Source organism: Tachysurus vachellii, chromosome 17, assembly GCF_030014155.1.
Source record: "Tachysurus vachellii isolate PV-2020 chromosome 17, HZAU_Pvac_v1, whole genome shotgun sequence".
Taxonomy (NCBI): Eukaryota; Metazoa; Chordata; class Actinopteri; order Siluriformes; family Bagridae; genus Tachysurus; species Tachysurus vachellii.
The window spans coordinates 20,066,643-20,081,241 of NC_083476.1; the positions used below are offsets into that span (position 1 = coordinate 20,066,643).

A 14,599-nucleotide genomic window follows, 5' to 3' on the forward strand; every position below is an offset into this window, starting at 1 on the left:
TATTTGTCACATACACATACATACAGGGTACGATATGCAGTGAAATGCTTTATGCAACCGTCCGGTATAAGAATAAAAAATATTAAAAAAAATGTATAAAAAAGCAAAAAATAAAATAAGAATAAAATAATAAGAAAATATAAACCATATAAGAAAACTATATAAGAAAAAACTATATAACAAACTATATAAAAGTATGAAATATATGAATAATATGAAGAAATAATGTATATACATAAATATACATATACATAAATGTGTATGGTTTTCCCGAGTTAAAGATTGTACTTTAATAGTGACTTTTAAAGTGACTTTTACTCTTTTTGATTAAAAAAAGGGATGAAAAAAATAAAATAAAATGGTTCATAAATATAGAGTAATATGAAAGTTCTAAACTATGTGTAATATAAAATATGTAGAACATAAAAGATAAGCCAGTAAGAAGAAAAAAAAGAAAGCAACAAATGTAATTGCAATTTCCTGCCCAAAGCAAGAACAAACTCCCTTGAACTACACCTCCTTTATAAAGAACGACCTTCTTCAGGGAATCAAATTACAGACTGAACCAGCTTTCAGCTTGCTTTCATTTATTTAAGTTTCCCACATTTAGTATTCCTAATTTCACATGGAGACTAAACTTCCAACAGAAATCTTCAGTTCTTTTGAAAAAGGCTAAAGACTGGAACAAGCTTCAGCAGTTGATCAGAGCTCAGGAACAAACTGGACTTAATTCAGGACAATCTGCAATGAAGAAGAAACTGGAGACCAGGAGGATTTCTGTAATTTTGTGGTAAGTAATGACTGATGAGTTGAGTTCTGTTTTAGACCCCTTATATACACAATAATATGCATGAGGTGAAATAAAACAGCAGCCATTTCTCCTTAGACTCTGTGTATGAATTTGTGTAATTTAAGAAACTATTCATGAAATAAATTAAGGAATATTACTTAAATATAAAAATACTAGTTGGAACAAAGCGTCGTGTTGAAATTCATAACGAATATAGATACGTCCATATAAACAGGGAATAAACAATTTGTCTAAATGTATATATAGCAATCAAACCTAACCGTTTTTTTTGCGCCACGTTAGACAGGGCACTATGAGTTTTCACATATGAGGAATTTGTTTTTGTTTTCTATTTGTTTTAGAAGCTCCACAGTGTAACAGAATGACATTGACAAGACATGAACACATATATAATAGTGATGGGAAGTTGGGTTCTTTTCCGCGAACCGGTTCTTTCGGACAGTGCGTTTTAATGAACCAGTTCAATAATCCAGTTCACCAGTTCTTTTACGTCCTTCATCCCGCCGCTGCCGGCCGATATTAATACAATCAATTTAACACATTTGAAAAGTTCTTTGTAATCATAACTTTAGTTGAATATGTTTCTTACATTTAATCTTTGCAACTAAAACACCCAGTACAGGCATTAATGTGCAAACGTGGGTGTTTTACGTGTCTTAAAGATATAGTAATATTTTTAAGACAAGTTAATAAACTAATCATCAACTTACAAAAACTTACAAAAAAAAGCATAATTTTGAAATTTTACTTTCGCTCCATCAGTTGTTTCAAAAACAACATGTCTCAGCTCAACATGTCTCAGTTCAGTGTACAGGAGTTACATATAACTCCGGGATATTAGTTTATTTAGAGTCGGAGGGGCTGACAGTTTTAGTGAACTGTCATCCAGTTCACTAAAAAGAACCGGTTCAAAAGAACGATTCGTTCACGAACTGGCCATCACTAATATATAATATAGACAGTTTGTATGTACAGTGGAAAAATGTGCAAATTGAAATATACATAAGTAAGTATGTGTTTTAAGTAAATAATGTAAGAATAGTGATGTGTGTTCCGTGTATGTCAAGTGTATGAATAATAAAAGATGCATTAGGAGGTGCTGTTTTTTGTTGCTTCTGTATTAAGCTGTGAACAAAATGGTGAGCTACATAGCCTTAAATATGATATTTATATATATAGGTCTATATATATATTACACACGTATACATTTTTTGCGTTAAACGCACTTCGACTAACAGAATGCAAATATCACGTACTTTAATTCCTAACGTTTGTAATCGAGCTTGTCTTGACTTCTCAGGACGTCGTTTATGTGTTTAGTTGTAGTCGAAAGCTGTTTATTGTTTACCAAGTGTTCTGGTTTTGCTTTTAAGACGTAAACAGATCTTACGCTGTAATTTGCACATACACGAGTGTTAGCCATCAATAGTTATGAAATATAATTGAAATATTTAATTCGATATTCAGAATGTTAAAGTTTTATATGTGGATTAGTTGAAGCATCGTCATGGGAAGTCCGCGTTTGTGGAGGCCTCAAACCAACTCTGATAAACTTAAGTACAAAACATAAACTTAAACAAGTACTTAAACAAATAACAATATTATTAACTTACCATCGGTTAACTTACCATCTTAAAACTTGTGATGTTTTCAGCTACCAAGTAAAATATGCTCGAAAATATGTTCTGCTGGCCCGATAGCATCTGCTAGTTATGCTAACAAAGAAATTAGCAGACTTTGTTAAGCAAATCGAGATTATTTGAATCAATAAATATAAATCGACTTATGTACGTTTCTTTAAAATGGCTTCCTAACTCAACCTAATAGCACATTTGAGATCAATTTAATGTCTAGAAAGTCATTAAATTGATCTCAAAATGTGCTATAAGGTTGAGTTAGAAAGCCAATTTAAAGAAACGTACATAAGTACTAAATGTATTTAATCGAGTTAGTGTGTAGAAATTAGAAATATTTCGGATAAATTCTTGCCCATGAACATAAAGAAATCAGCAATGTTGAAAAACAGCTAGTTGAGAAAATGATCAGCGTTCATTACGTGGCTGTAATTCATTTTGACTCGTTTATGTGGATTTTAGCCATTTCGTACTGAATAAACATTAAAGAATGCAGGTGTGTTTAGTTCGCAAGTTCTAAACAGAGGTCAGTAAAGTACGTTGAGAAACAAGAAGTGACATTACTGATTAATTAAGTATTAATTTAGTTTAGTTTATTAACCAAGGAGTGAGCTTAGAACTACTACTACTAATGATGATGATGATGGATTTCAGGGGTGTTTGCTGAACAAGATTCATCGTTTGTGCTCTCCTTCAGCTGAACAGGTAACTACGCTGCTTTTTTAATCTCTGTCTGTCTTTTGTTCTCTCTCTCTCCCTCACTCTCTCGTTCTCTCTCTTCCTGACTCTCTCTCTGCCTCTGCCTCAAGACTGAGAGAGACTGGGAAAGAAAGCGAGAGAGAGAGAGAGAGAGAGAGCACGAGAGAGAGAGAGAGAGAGAGAGAGAGAGAGAGAGAGAGAGAGAGAGAGAGAGAGCGCAAGAGAGAGAGAGAGAGAGGGTTAAGAGCCTTGCTCAGGGGCCTAGCAGTGGCAGCTTGGTGGACATGGGATTCAAGCTTGCTACCTCTAATAGGTAGATCCATCAACAAGATCAGGGACTTACTGGTAGTTCATGTCCTTCTGGAATTCTCTTAAATTACTCACCTGCACCATTGAGAGCGTCCTGACGGGTAGCATCACTTCCTGTTTCGGGAACAGCACCATGCAGGACAGGCGAGTCCTCCAGAGGGTGGTGCGGTCAGCTGAACGTACCATCCACACCGAGCTCCCTGACCTGCAGGACATCTACAGCACACGGTGCAGGACCAGGGCCAGGAAGATTGTAAAGGATCTCAGCCATCACAACAATGGACTCTTTTCTTTGTTGTGTTCATTCGGAGTTTAAACCAGGAAACACCCAGGATCTAATACTGGACCTCTCCCTCCATCTTCACTGTTTTTCTGCACAACATTTTTGCACTATGACACTAACTCTGGACTTGCGCAGCACAGTGCCACTTTATACACACCATACTCATTTATGTATATACATATACATATACATATACATATACAAACGCATTTATGTATATACATATATTTTTCACATATATTTTCATATATTTTATATCTACCTCCTTTTGGTTTTATTTTTAACCTTCATTCCATTCCTTTTTATGCTTGAATACCGGACAGACGTAAAGAGCATCGCACTGCATGTCGTACTCTGTATGTATGTGTGTGTGACAAATAAAATTTGATTTGATTAGGATTTGATTCAGCAAGTGTTTTACTCTAATAGTAAATATAGACCAAAGAATGTTCATAAGGTGAGTTTTTTTTACCATCACCTACAGATGCAGGATCCATCAATTCCACCATATTTTCTTAGTGACATGCATTTCCCGCTCGTAATTACGACTTTGATGGAACACTTATGGTGGAAAGATCATTAAAACAGTCTAATTACTGCGTTAAGGGTTTTTTTCCCCAACTGGTTTATAATGGATCTAGTCTTGTTAATTAAGCTCATTAAGCTGAGCTGTAAACCTCTTAATCTCATCTGATTACTTAATCAATCGGATCACAGAATAAAGACAACATTCATGCATACAAACGCTTTCATTCTCATGTTTGAATGTAGTTTGAATTTTTCTCTATGTTTTATAGCTTCCTGTGCAGTGTTTGGACGACACAATGGGATTAAACGCCATGATCGTCTACGGAGATCAGGAATTCCTGATGTTGCTGCAAGTAAGATGCCTTCTGTAATGACCGCTCTGTTTAAACCACATTCAGATGCTGTAAGAGACAAATGCTGTACAAAGAGAAACTGCATTCTGGGTATTGTACTGCCTTGATGCTTCTGAGATGAGGAAGAGTTAAATTCTAAGAAATGTACTGTACCATCAAATGCTATAGATGAATGAGAGTGTGTGTGTGTGCCCTGCAATGGGTTGGCACTCCGTCCAGGGTGTATCCTGCCTTGATGCCCGATGACGCCTGAGATAGGCACAGGCTCCCCGTGACCCGAGAAGTTTAAGCGGTAGAAAATGAATGAATGCATGAATGAATGCTACAGATGCTACATCCTTTGTTTCCACCATGTTTACTTATGGACACGTCTCTGACTTGGGAACTCGGTGCTTACAGACATTCCAGTTTAACCCTCATAATGACAGCGTTTTTTGTTGTTCGTTTACCTTTAACTTGTAAATACAAATGAAATGTTTCCTCTCTTTCTAGGAGAGACAGCAACCGAGATGGAGCGAGAGAGCGAATGAGGGCCTCTTGCAGGGGCCAACGCCTTGGAATTTGAACACACAACCTTCCTATCCTTAGACCAAGGTCCTAACCACTAAGACAACATCAGAGTCTGTGAATCATAGAATCTGAAGACAATGTTGTACTAATCATCTCTTTGTTCTGTTTTTCAGATGGAAGATAAGGATGAAGGCAACAATGGAGATCTTAAATGTGTTTTAGGGGCCCCATTCATACTTCATCATTCATATTCATACTTTTCAGTAGGCCCAGATTTCTAAAAATCCTTTCTTTGTATTGGTCTTAAGTAATATTCTAATTTTCTGAGATACTGAATGTGGGATTTTCCTTAGTTGTCAGTTATAATCATCAAAATTAAAAGAAATAAACATCTGAAATATATCAGTCTGTGTGTAATAATGAATATAATATAACGTATTTTCCGCACTATAAAGCGCACCGAATTATAAGGCGCAGTCTCAGTTACGAGGTCTATTTTTGTACTTAACCCATACATACTGTAAGGCGCACCGTATTATAAGGCACATGCTAAAACATACAGTCTACAAAAAAGGTAACAGAAGCAAAACAGTGAGTTTAGTTGAACTTTATTCTACTATTTAACAATACACACACATTATTTTTTAAATCAATCTTCTCCCACAAATCCATCAAAGTCCTCATCTACTGTGTCTTCTTAACTTGGCACAGTTCATTTTCTTGCTTCCTCCACTTCCGAACCATAGATTCATTGATGTTGAATTCTTTCACAGCTGCTCTATTCCCATTTACAACAGCGTAACTGATAGCCTGTAGTTTGAATTGTGCCTCGTAAGCATGTGTCTTCACTGGGGCAGTGGTGGCTCAACTGGTTAAGGCTCTGGGGTGTTGATCAGAGGATCGGGTTCAAGGCCCAGCACAACCAAGCTGCCACTGCTGGGCCCTTGAGCAAGGCCCTCAACCCTCCCTGTTCCAGGGTTGCTGTATCATAGCTGCCCCTGCACTCTGACCCCAACCTCCTCAGTTGGAGTATGTGAAGAAAAGAATTCCACTGTGCTGTAATGTATATGTGCCGATAATAAAGGCTTCTGTGCCCCCGTTCTTCGATTTTTGGGGGTCCTTAGACAAACAAATGTCTTCTTCTGATTTTTATTGGCAGATGACAAACCAACTTAAGGTGCATTTACCGCCACCTACTGGACTTGAGTGTGGAGCACATAATGGTTAGAAAGAAACAAATGTTGTTTTGCAACATACCGGTAGTATACAGTACCTACCGGAGGCGTGGTGGAGGTAAGGGTACGTACTGTACGTATTATGTAATGTTCTCTGATTGGTTTATCGCTGCCAGCGTGCGTAGTGTATTTATTACGTCCCTGTGTCAGCAGGAAATGATCCGACAGTCAATCAAGTGGAGCGCTTACCAAAGTCGCACAACAACTAGTGATGGGAAGTTCGGTTCTTTTCCGTGAACCGGTTCTTTCGGACAGTTCGTTTTAATGAACCAGTTCAATAATCCAGTTCACCAGTTCTTTTACGTCCTGACATAATGACGTAATTCACAATGACAACGACATCACATACAATCATGCTCAGGAGATATCAAGGAGTTTTATTATTAATTATTTTCAAGTAAGAAACACATGTGGAATACACACATCTTTTAAATCATGACACAAACTGCATTTAAATAGAAAAGTATTTAAGTCTTCACCACTGGCCCTGTTGCTGCTGCTGCTGTTACACCAGTAAGACTTCCAAAGATTCTTATACTAGTGCTACAAGAAAAGTGGGACACTGCAATCCATCAAGCTACAACTTCTAATTTGGTCCTTAGGGCTGTAAAATTACACTGAATCAATTCTATATATCTACTGATACCCATCGATTTAAACTGGGTAATAATAGCGCCCTCTTGTGGAGAATCTTCAGCCTGGTAAACATGAGGAACTATTACAAAAGTACATTGATGACACTTAAGGAATATTAAAGTCTAAAATAAATCACAGTATGTTTGAGTTTTGTTTACAATCCCTGGAGACTAGACATCTGACTAGTAGATGCTAAACCTTTAGCTAGCTGAGTGACTGACCGACTACCCAGTTACGTCTCTAAAGTGACACGTTACAGAATTAAAGCTCTGTAATGAACCAGAAGTCACTTTGACGTTCAGAAGTTAAATCTGTGCCGCTATGACCTATACAGTAACGTGTGAAGCTTTTTGCTAGATAGCTAACAATGTAGCTAAAAGCAGAACATGCATTATTTGTATAACATGATAGACATAGCTTAGCTAAATGCTGCTAGCGATAGTTTTCTTTGTATGCACTCGATAATGGAGGTGGTGGCATTTTTCTAGTTAGTAGAATGTTTTATACAGAAGGTATTCAGATTAGTGGTGAGACGTTTTGTTCAGTAGCTGTTCACCACATACGACGTTCACTTTAAATTATTATATCACTACTTTTACTTGACTCAATCTTTGTGAAGGGGGGGCACGGTGGCTTAGTGGTTAGCACGTTCGCCTCACACCTCCTGGGTTGGGGGTTCGATTCCCGCCTCCGTCTTGTGTGTGGAGTTGGCATGTTCTCCCCGTGCCTCGGGGGTTTCCTCCGGGTACTCCGGTTTCCTCCCCCGGTCCAAAGACATGCATGGTAGGTTGATTGGTATCTCTGGAAAAATTGTCCGTAGTGTGTGATTGCGTGAGTGAATGAGAGTGTGTCTGTGCCCTGTGATGGGTTGGCACTCCGTCCAGGGTGTATCCTGCCTTGATGCCCGATGACGCCTGAGATAGGCACAGGCTCCCCGTGACCCGAGGTAGTTCGGATAAGCGGTAGAAGATGAATGAATGAATGAACGTTTGTGAACAACTCTTCCCTGTATATTAGCAGTGAGATTATTTCAAATCTAACAGGACGATTAATCTAAAAAAAAACTATTAGCCTACTTTTTATTCTACACCCATCCTATTGTCCCTTACTTACACTTTATCGAGGCTTCTCTTTTTCCTCAAAGACTAAAACCGACAGCGGACAAACCGCGACCATTTATAATCATGCCTTAATAATAAAGGATGATTTTACTGGTTTGCTTCAACTCCTTTTAACTCAAGTTGGGTTAGTTGATTATTCTCTGCACCACGTCTACAGAAGCTTTGATGAAGATGGCGTTGTCTCTGATGTAGTTCCTTTGCTTCATCTGCTCGTGCGAGATAAACTTGGGGTAGCCGAATCCCAGCATACTCTCGTCCAAAAGGCTGGTACGTACGCTCCCGATTGCTCCAGGTCGAGGTCTCTGGAAGTTCTTCCAGTTGGGATCTGGGCTGAAGCTCTCGGTGACGTGTTGAGGTTTGGACAGTGCTGGGTCGCTCTGGTCCAGCAGTGAGAAGGTGACGCGGTTAGGGAACGGCCACTCCAGCAGGCCGTCGTACTCACCCGGGAGCACTCTGATATAGACGGAGAGGTATGTTCCTTCGCCGCTGCCGTTCCCGTTAGGAAAGACGGACACTTGGAGACGGTATCCATAGCGATGAGAGTAGAAAACGGGGCTGAAGAGCTCCGACGTTCCATTCGAGCAATTTCTGGTTTCTTGTAGGTGACGGCTGTAGTTGGGGATTTTCCAAAGCAAAGTCCCGTCTTGGGTTCCGGAAAGTTCCTCGACACGACGCCTCAGCTCTCGCAGCTCGAGTCTCTGCCTAGAAACAAGACTGCTGAGTAAAGACAGGTGAGAGTGAGCGGCCTCGTCCAGGTGAAGGGACACTGCAGGCTTGGAACACTGGCAGGGAAAGACAAGGTGGAAATGATTAGTAGTGATTAATGACTGGAGTTATGGCTGGAAAGAGAAACTCGAGTCCGTACTCTGTATTTGCAGCCGGCGTCCTTAAAGGGACAGAGCACCATAGAGGTCCCACAGCTCTCCTTAACATGAATGGTTAAATCGTCTCTGGTGATGCCGGGTGTGCCGCAGCTGTTAGGACACTGCACTGGGACGCGTGGACACTGGCTTTGATGATGCTGTTTAAAACACACACACGGAAATAAAAATGACACATGATTCAGCCTGCTAACAATTTTCATACGGTTCAGAGTGTAATAAGCGTCTCAGCTTTACTCCACAGACCTGAATGGTGTCGTACAGGAACTCTTTGCTGCAGTATTTACAGGACAGTTTGCGTTTAGGACATTCGGACACGCTGTGCTGCGTCAGCAACTTGCGCACCATACGAGCCCCACACTTATTCTCACAGTACACACTCTCCTCTGGACACATGTCCTGGTGTCTCTGTTACAGGATGGAGACATTCATCACACACTTAATTCAGATTGTTATCTAATACAGAGAACCTCAGGTACAGTGTAGAAATACACACTGGGTACAACAATAGTCCATCATAGAGACACACACACACACACACACACACACCTATCATTAATGTAAATTGTAATCCTTAATCTGATACCTTCTACTTATTGCAAAATTAAATTAAAAAGACAGAGAGATTCAGCACTTATCAGCAAATCTATATCCATCCCTCCATCCATCCCGTTCTCTCACCCATCCATCACTCTCTCCATCTCCCCCTCATCCATCCATCTCCCTCCTATTCATCCCTCTCCCCTTTTCAATTTTAGCAAGCTTTACTTTCTCTCTCCCACACATCCATCCATCTGCCTCTAATTTATCCATCTCCATCTTATCCAACCGTCCCTCTCTCCCCCATTCGACCACCCCCCATAATTCATCTCTCTCTCTCCCTTACTTTCTCATCTATCCATCCATCCATCTTTCTCTCTCCCCCTCATCCAGCACCCTCTAATTCATCCTCTCTCCCTCTCTCTCATTCATCCAACCATTCTTCTCCCACTCATCCATCCATCATTCTTTTCCTCCCTCATTCATCCAGGCCCCTCTAATTCATCTCTCTCATCCATCCTTCTCTCCCCCTCATTTATCCATCCATTCCCTCTAATTCATCCTCTCTCCCTTTCTCTCTCTTATCCATCCATCTTTCTCTCTACACCTCCTCCAGCCTCCTCTAATTCATCTCTCTCTCTCTCATCCATCCATCTTTCTCTCTCCTGCTCATTCATCCACCCCTCTCTAATTCATCTCTCCCCTTCATCCATCCATCTCTCTCCCCTTCATCCATCCATCTCTCTCCCCTTCATCCATCCATCTCTCTCCCCTTCATCCATCCATCTCTCTCCCCTTCATCCATCCATCTCTCTCCCCTTCATCCATCCATCTCTCTCCCTGTCATCCATCCACCCATCCATCCACCCCTTTCCATCTCTCTGCTCAGAACAACAGACACAGACATTATAGATATAGTTGATTATAGTTGATGTAAAGGGTTAAGTTCATTAGAGGTTTATGAAGGTCTGACCTCATGTGCTTCCCCGGTGAACTCCTCAGCGCAGTGGTCACAGCGCAGCTTTCTCTTGGTGCAGTCATGCTGCAGGTGCTGAGGAAGATCACGGCGCAACAGCTTCATCATGCAGCGGTTAGGACACGGCACCACGTTATAGGTACATACTGAGAGATGGACCTAAAACACACAAGAGTCAGAAACACTGTGATGTGGCGTAAAACTGAAGAGTTACAGACAGGTCGGCGATTTTCTCTCCTCAGACTACGCTGCTCCGTCGTAAAGCAATCCTCTAAAACAGTGGTAGGAAGTGTGATTGATAGCTTAGTGCCTACAGGTTGGACGTCGCAGCCCCACGTCGTATTTATTTCCTCCTGCAGGGACAGCACACTGTCGCAGTTTAACGGTTAAACAGAATGTCAACGGGATCCAACGGCTATTGCTTCTAGACCAGAAGAAATATCCAGTATGTTTTTTTTCAAAACCCAGCCGAACAAACCGGTAGACCGTCGCTGCTAAAGCTTATTTTTCAGCTTTGTTATGACGTTATGACCGATTCAATGTGTAATACGAGATAAATAAAAATTAGTTTTTTCTCTTTAATAGTGTTAGCAGCTAGTGGTCAGAAACTGTATAATTTGTATTAGTGCTCATCAACAGGATAAGATGGATTACCAGTTAAACCAGTTCAGTTTGTGGTTTGGTAGCTGGTCAGATCATAAAGAACATTTCATAAAGAAAATGTTTAAAAAACAAAAACAAACAGGTTTTGAATAGCGAGAGAAAATCCTCCACCATAGTGCTTTATCCTTTTGGGATCACGAGATCAGATCCCAATGATTCCAAATCCTTTCACGATTGAGAGCCACGGTGAAACCTCTGAGTGAATTAGTTACCATAGAAACAGTTACCAGGGGGAACAGTGGCTTAGTGGTTAATACGTTCGCCTCACAACTCCAGGGTTGGGGGTTCGATTCCCGCCTCCACCTTGAGTGTGTGGAGTTTGCATGTTATCCCCGTGCATCGGGGGTTTCCTCCGGGTACTCCGGATTCCTCCCCCGGTCCAAAGACATGCATGGTAGGTTGATTGGCATCTCTGAAAAATTGTCCGTAGTGTGTGATTGTGTGAGTGAATGAGAGTGTGTGTGCCCTATGAGGGGTTGGCACTCCGTCCAGGGTGTATCCTAGGCACAGGCTCCCCGTGACCCGAGGTAGTTCGGATAAGTGGTAGAAGATGAGTGAGTGAGTGAGTGAGAGAAACAGTTACCCAGTTCAACCAGAGTCCGTGGTGGTGTTTTTTTTACCTGTAGTTGTTTATTCTGTCCTGACCAGCGGCAACCTTCCTCACTGTGAATGCAGCGGATGGGCAGAGCCAGAATCTGCTGCTCCAACTCGACATCCGGGAAAATCTACACAGCGCATTAAAGAGCGTTATTTCCGCATTATAGGCAGGACTCATATATTCACTAAAAGGTGTGCTGAGGTGACGTACAGTAGTGACCCCACAATTAAACCCAAGCGCTTGTAATACTTACTTTAGCGTAGTCGAGAGGCATCTGATCTTCTGGGCACTTGAACACGCCGGCACTGTGGAACAACATGCAGAGTCGAGCGTTAACACTAATGACTGTTAAAATATTGTCCGGGTTTCAGATTTCGGCTGACGTTTGCTTCAGATCACTGGAGCATCGTGACTGTAGATTTTGTTGCGATTATTAACAACACGACCTCGAAATAAGTCTGAGGCATAACTGTGTGTAAAAGAGCAGAGTTTCAGTTCAGTTTCCTGAAAATCCATAATCATTAACCAGAGTTGCCAGATTTCAGCCTAAAAGCGTTCCTGTGAGCATTTTTGTGAGAAACAGCTTCATTATGTGATCATCACGTCGGCAAAATGGCAAAAAAAAAAAAAAGACGCACTGCCTCCACTGACAAGCTTGCAGAAATGTATTAGCTTTAATTCTGAATATTTGCTTTAAAACAAGATCACAGTGTTTGAAAAGTGGTCCAGTTTGGAGGGAAACCCAGTCTTTTACTGGGTCACTGAGCAGAAGGCAGCATGATTCCTGCCCCAGGTGACTGGAGCACTGTTAAATCGCTGGTCACTCAAAACGGTTGATTGATTAGTATTTCACTGGAATGGAAAACGTATGGAGCAGTGAATGGGTTAATGTTTTGCTCTCTTAATAAAAAAATTAAAAAAAAAACAATAAGGGGCTTATAACTGTGCGTCTGTCATCAAATCCGTATTTCTGACTCGCGGCCTCTCCTTACGTTGCAAAACTCCTCGTTTAAATTCCTGTGTCTTTATTTCTTGCAATGGCGTGTCATGATCTGTTCTTTACATAACGTGCAATCACGTACATGTCTGAAACCTGTCACGAAGAACGCTGGGAGCTCCTTCTCCTGCTTCTCAGCCTCCGAGCTCTAGAACCTACTCTAGATTTAATCGGTGATGAGGACCAACTTTACTGCTTAGGGCAGAAAATAACCAGCATTCAGAGAGAAGACGGTTTCATGTCTGTAGTCAGGACTGAGAAATATTACTAGCTATGGAGTCAGGAACTGCTGGGTGGCAAGAACTTATTGTATTTATTATATTATTTTATTTTAGGAAGCTTCTTCAAATATCGTGTCTCTAATATCCAATATTGTGTCTCCGAAATAGCTGTGAGATGGACTGCCATAATTTTTTAAAAAATTTTTTAATTAATTTTCTGCAGTTCTTGTATCTAATTTTGTGTCTTAATTCACTTCCTTTTTTAATTCTTTTTACCTCAGTATAAACTGCCTCTATTTTTAGACCGAGGCCAGTCACAAACAACACTTCACTGTGTCGTAATGTGTATAATTATTATATAAAAAAAGATCAAATTTTATTTTTTTTTTTCTCCTCTGAATTTTGTGGCGTTTGCTTGACTTTACGTTCATTCCTGAGATCAGAAAACATCACAATAATAATAACTACCGTGTTACACTGCTGCACGTCATCTCTGATATAAAACGCTGCCGCACAAATAACTGGCGGTCCAGCAGAAATCAGTCCCACGCTGTCAGGTATACATTAGACTGATAACGAGAGAAGTTAGTCAGCTCTAACTGTGATAACACTGGTGTGAACAATGAGCGCCTCTGTATACAGTCCACGAGAGTCTTTTAGAGGAATTTTAATTTTCACTTGAGAAAGCAACTTGTTCGGGATGAATTTAAGTGTAGATTAAAGACCTCTCCTCTTTTTAGCCAGGCGTAAACGTAATACAGCCTATAACCGTGTGCTCCAGTAGATATGATCAAATACACAATATTATCTGGTTAATATTTTGTACAGCAGTTACACTAATTCCTCTCCACTTGCTTCTCTTTTTCTACCGAGAGGCATCGAGAGATTGTAACGGCTCCAGTTGTGTTCCACTTCATGAAGATTTCGGACCTTTAGTGAGAAAAGACCAAGCTTGTGAGGATCCTGAGGCACCAAGAGATGAACCAGCTCCAGTTTCATTAAGCTTCGTAAAGATTTCAGACATTCTAAGAGAAGATGCCAACTCCATGTGGTCTCTGAGGACAACAACCTCCTCAACAATACACAATTATCAGACTGTAAAAGGACGTTATTCATAATAACACTCACTGTTGTTTATAACAGTTTATAATCACACCCTCCAGTGTCACCCAAATGAGGATGAGGTTCTCTTTTGAGTCTGGTTCCTCTCAAGGTTTCTTCCTTTCCTTGTCACATTCACCTCAGTCTTGTTCGTTAGAGATAACGACACAAGCACGAGCCTCTCTCCTAACCATAACCGTTGTATCATTATAAACAAATTGAGTTTTGTGAAATGGTAGAAATTTGCAAATGAGACCACAAAAACCGCCAGCGTGCAAATGTGTTCCCTGGTTCGATGTAAACTGTTGCTGTTGTTTTTAAACATCTGTCATCTTGTTCCACCGGTTTGACTGTAATTCACTTCGTGAGCTTCTACAGTACTTTAACTGACACTCGGTGGTCACGTCTGTCTTTAATGCTTTAGAAATAGAGGTTATAAATATGAACTAATGCAGACCTTAAAAAGCCGTAGTGTGTTTTGCATACATGAACCAGTCTAACAT

At 40.5% G+C, this 14,599-nt stretch overlaps 1 protein-coding gene and 1 long non-coding RNA gene across 2 annotated transcripts in view; one reads left to right on the forward strand and one right to left on the reverse strand.

The window, feature by feature from the left end:
• The first annotated feature begins 529 nt into the window (after positions 1 to 529).
• Positions 530 to 5,529, forward strand: LOC132860305 (uncharacterized). The gene is made up of 5 exons (XR_009649804.1): positions 530 to 790; positions 3,100 to 3,150; positions 4,534 to 4,617; positions 5,110 to 5,211; positions 5,301 to 5,529. It is a non-coding gene; the product is annotated as an uncharacterized LOC132860305 (long non-coding RNA).
• A 1,190-nt stretch (positions 5,530 to 6,719) lies between these two features.
• traf4b (tnf receptor-associated factor 4b) overlaps positions 6,720 to 14,599 on the reverse strand; it is a 9,968-nt gene continuing 2,088 nt past the window's right edge. Inside the window, exons 2-7 of the mRNA XM_060891464.1 lie at positions 12,031 to 12,082; positions 11,800 to 11,904; positions 10,514 to 10,675; positions 9,247 to 9,408; positions 8,985 to 9,140; positions 6,720 to 8,901 (exon numbers count right to left, since the gene is read on the reverse strand). Of these exons, the coding sequence (XP_060747447.1) occupies positions 8,245 to 8,901; positions 8,985 to 9,140; positions 9,247 to 9,408; positions 10,514 to 10,675; positions 11,800 to 11,904; positions 12,031 to 12,082 (1,294 nt within the window). The 3' untranslated portion in view covers positions 6,720 to 8,244. The remainder of the gene's footprint in view (positions 8,902 to 8,984; positions 9,141 to 9,246; positions 9,409 to 10,513; positions 10,676 to 11,799; positions 11,905 to 12,030; positions 12,083 to 14,599) is intronic.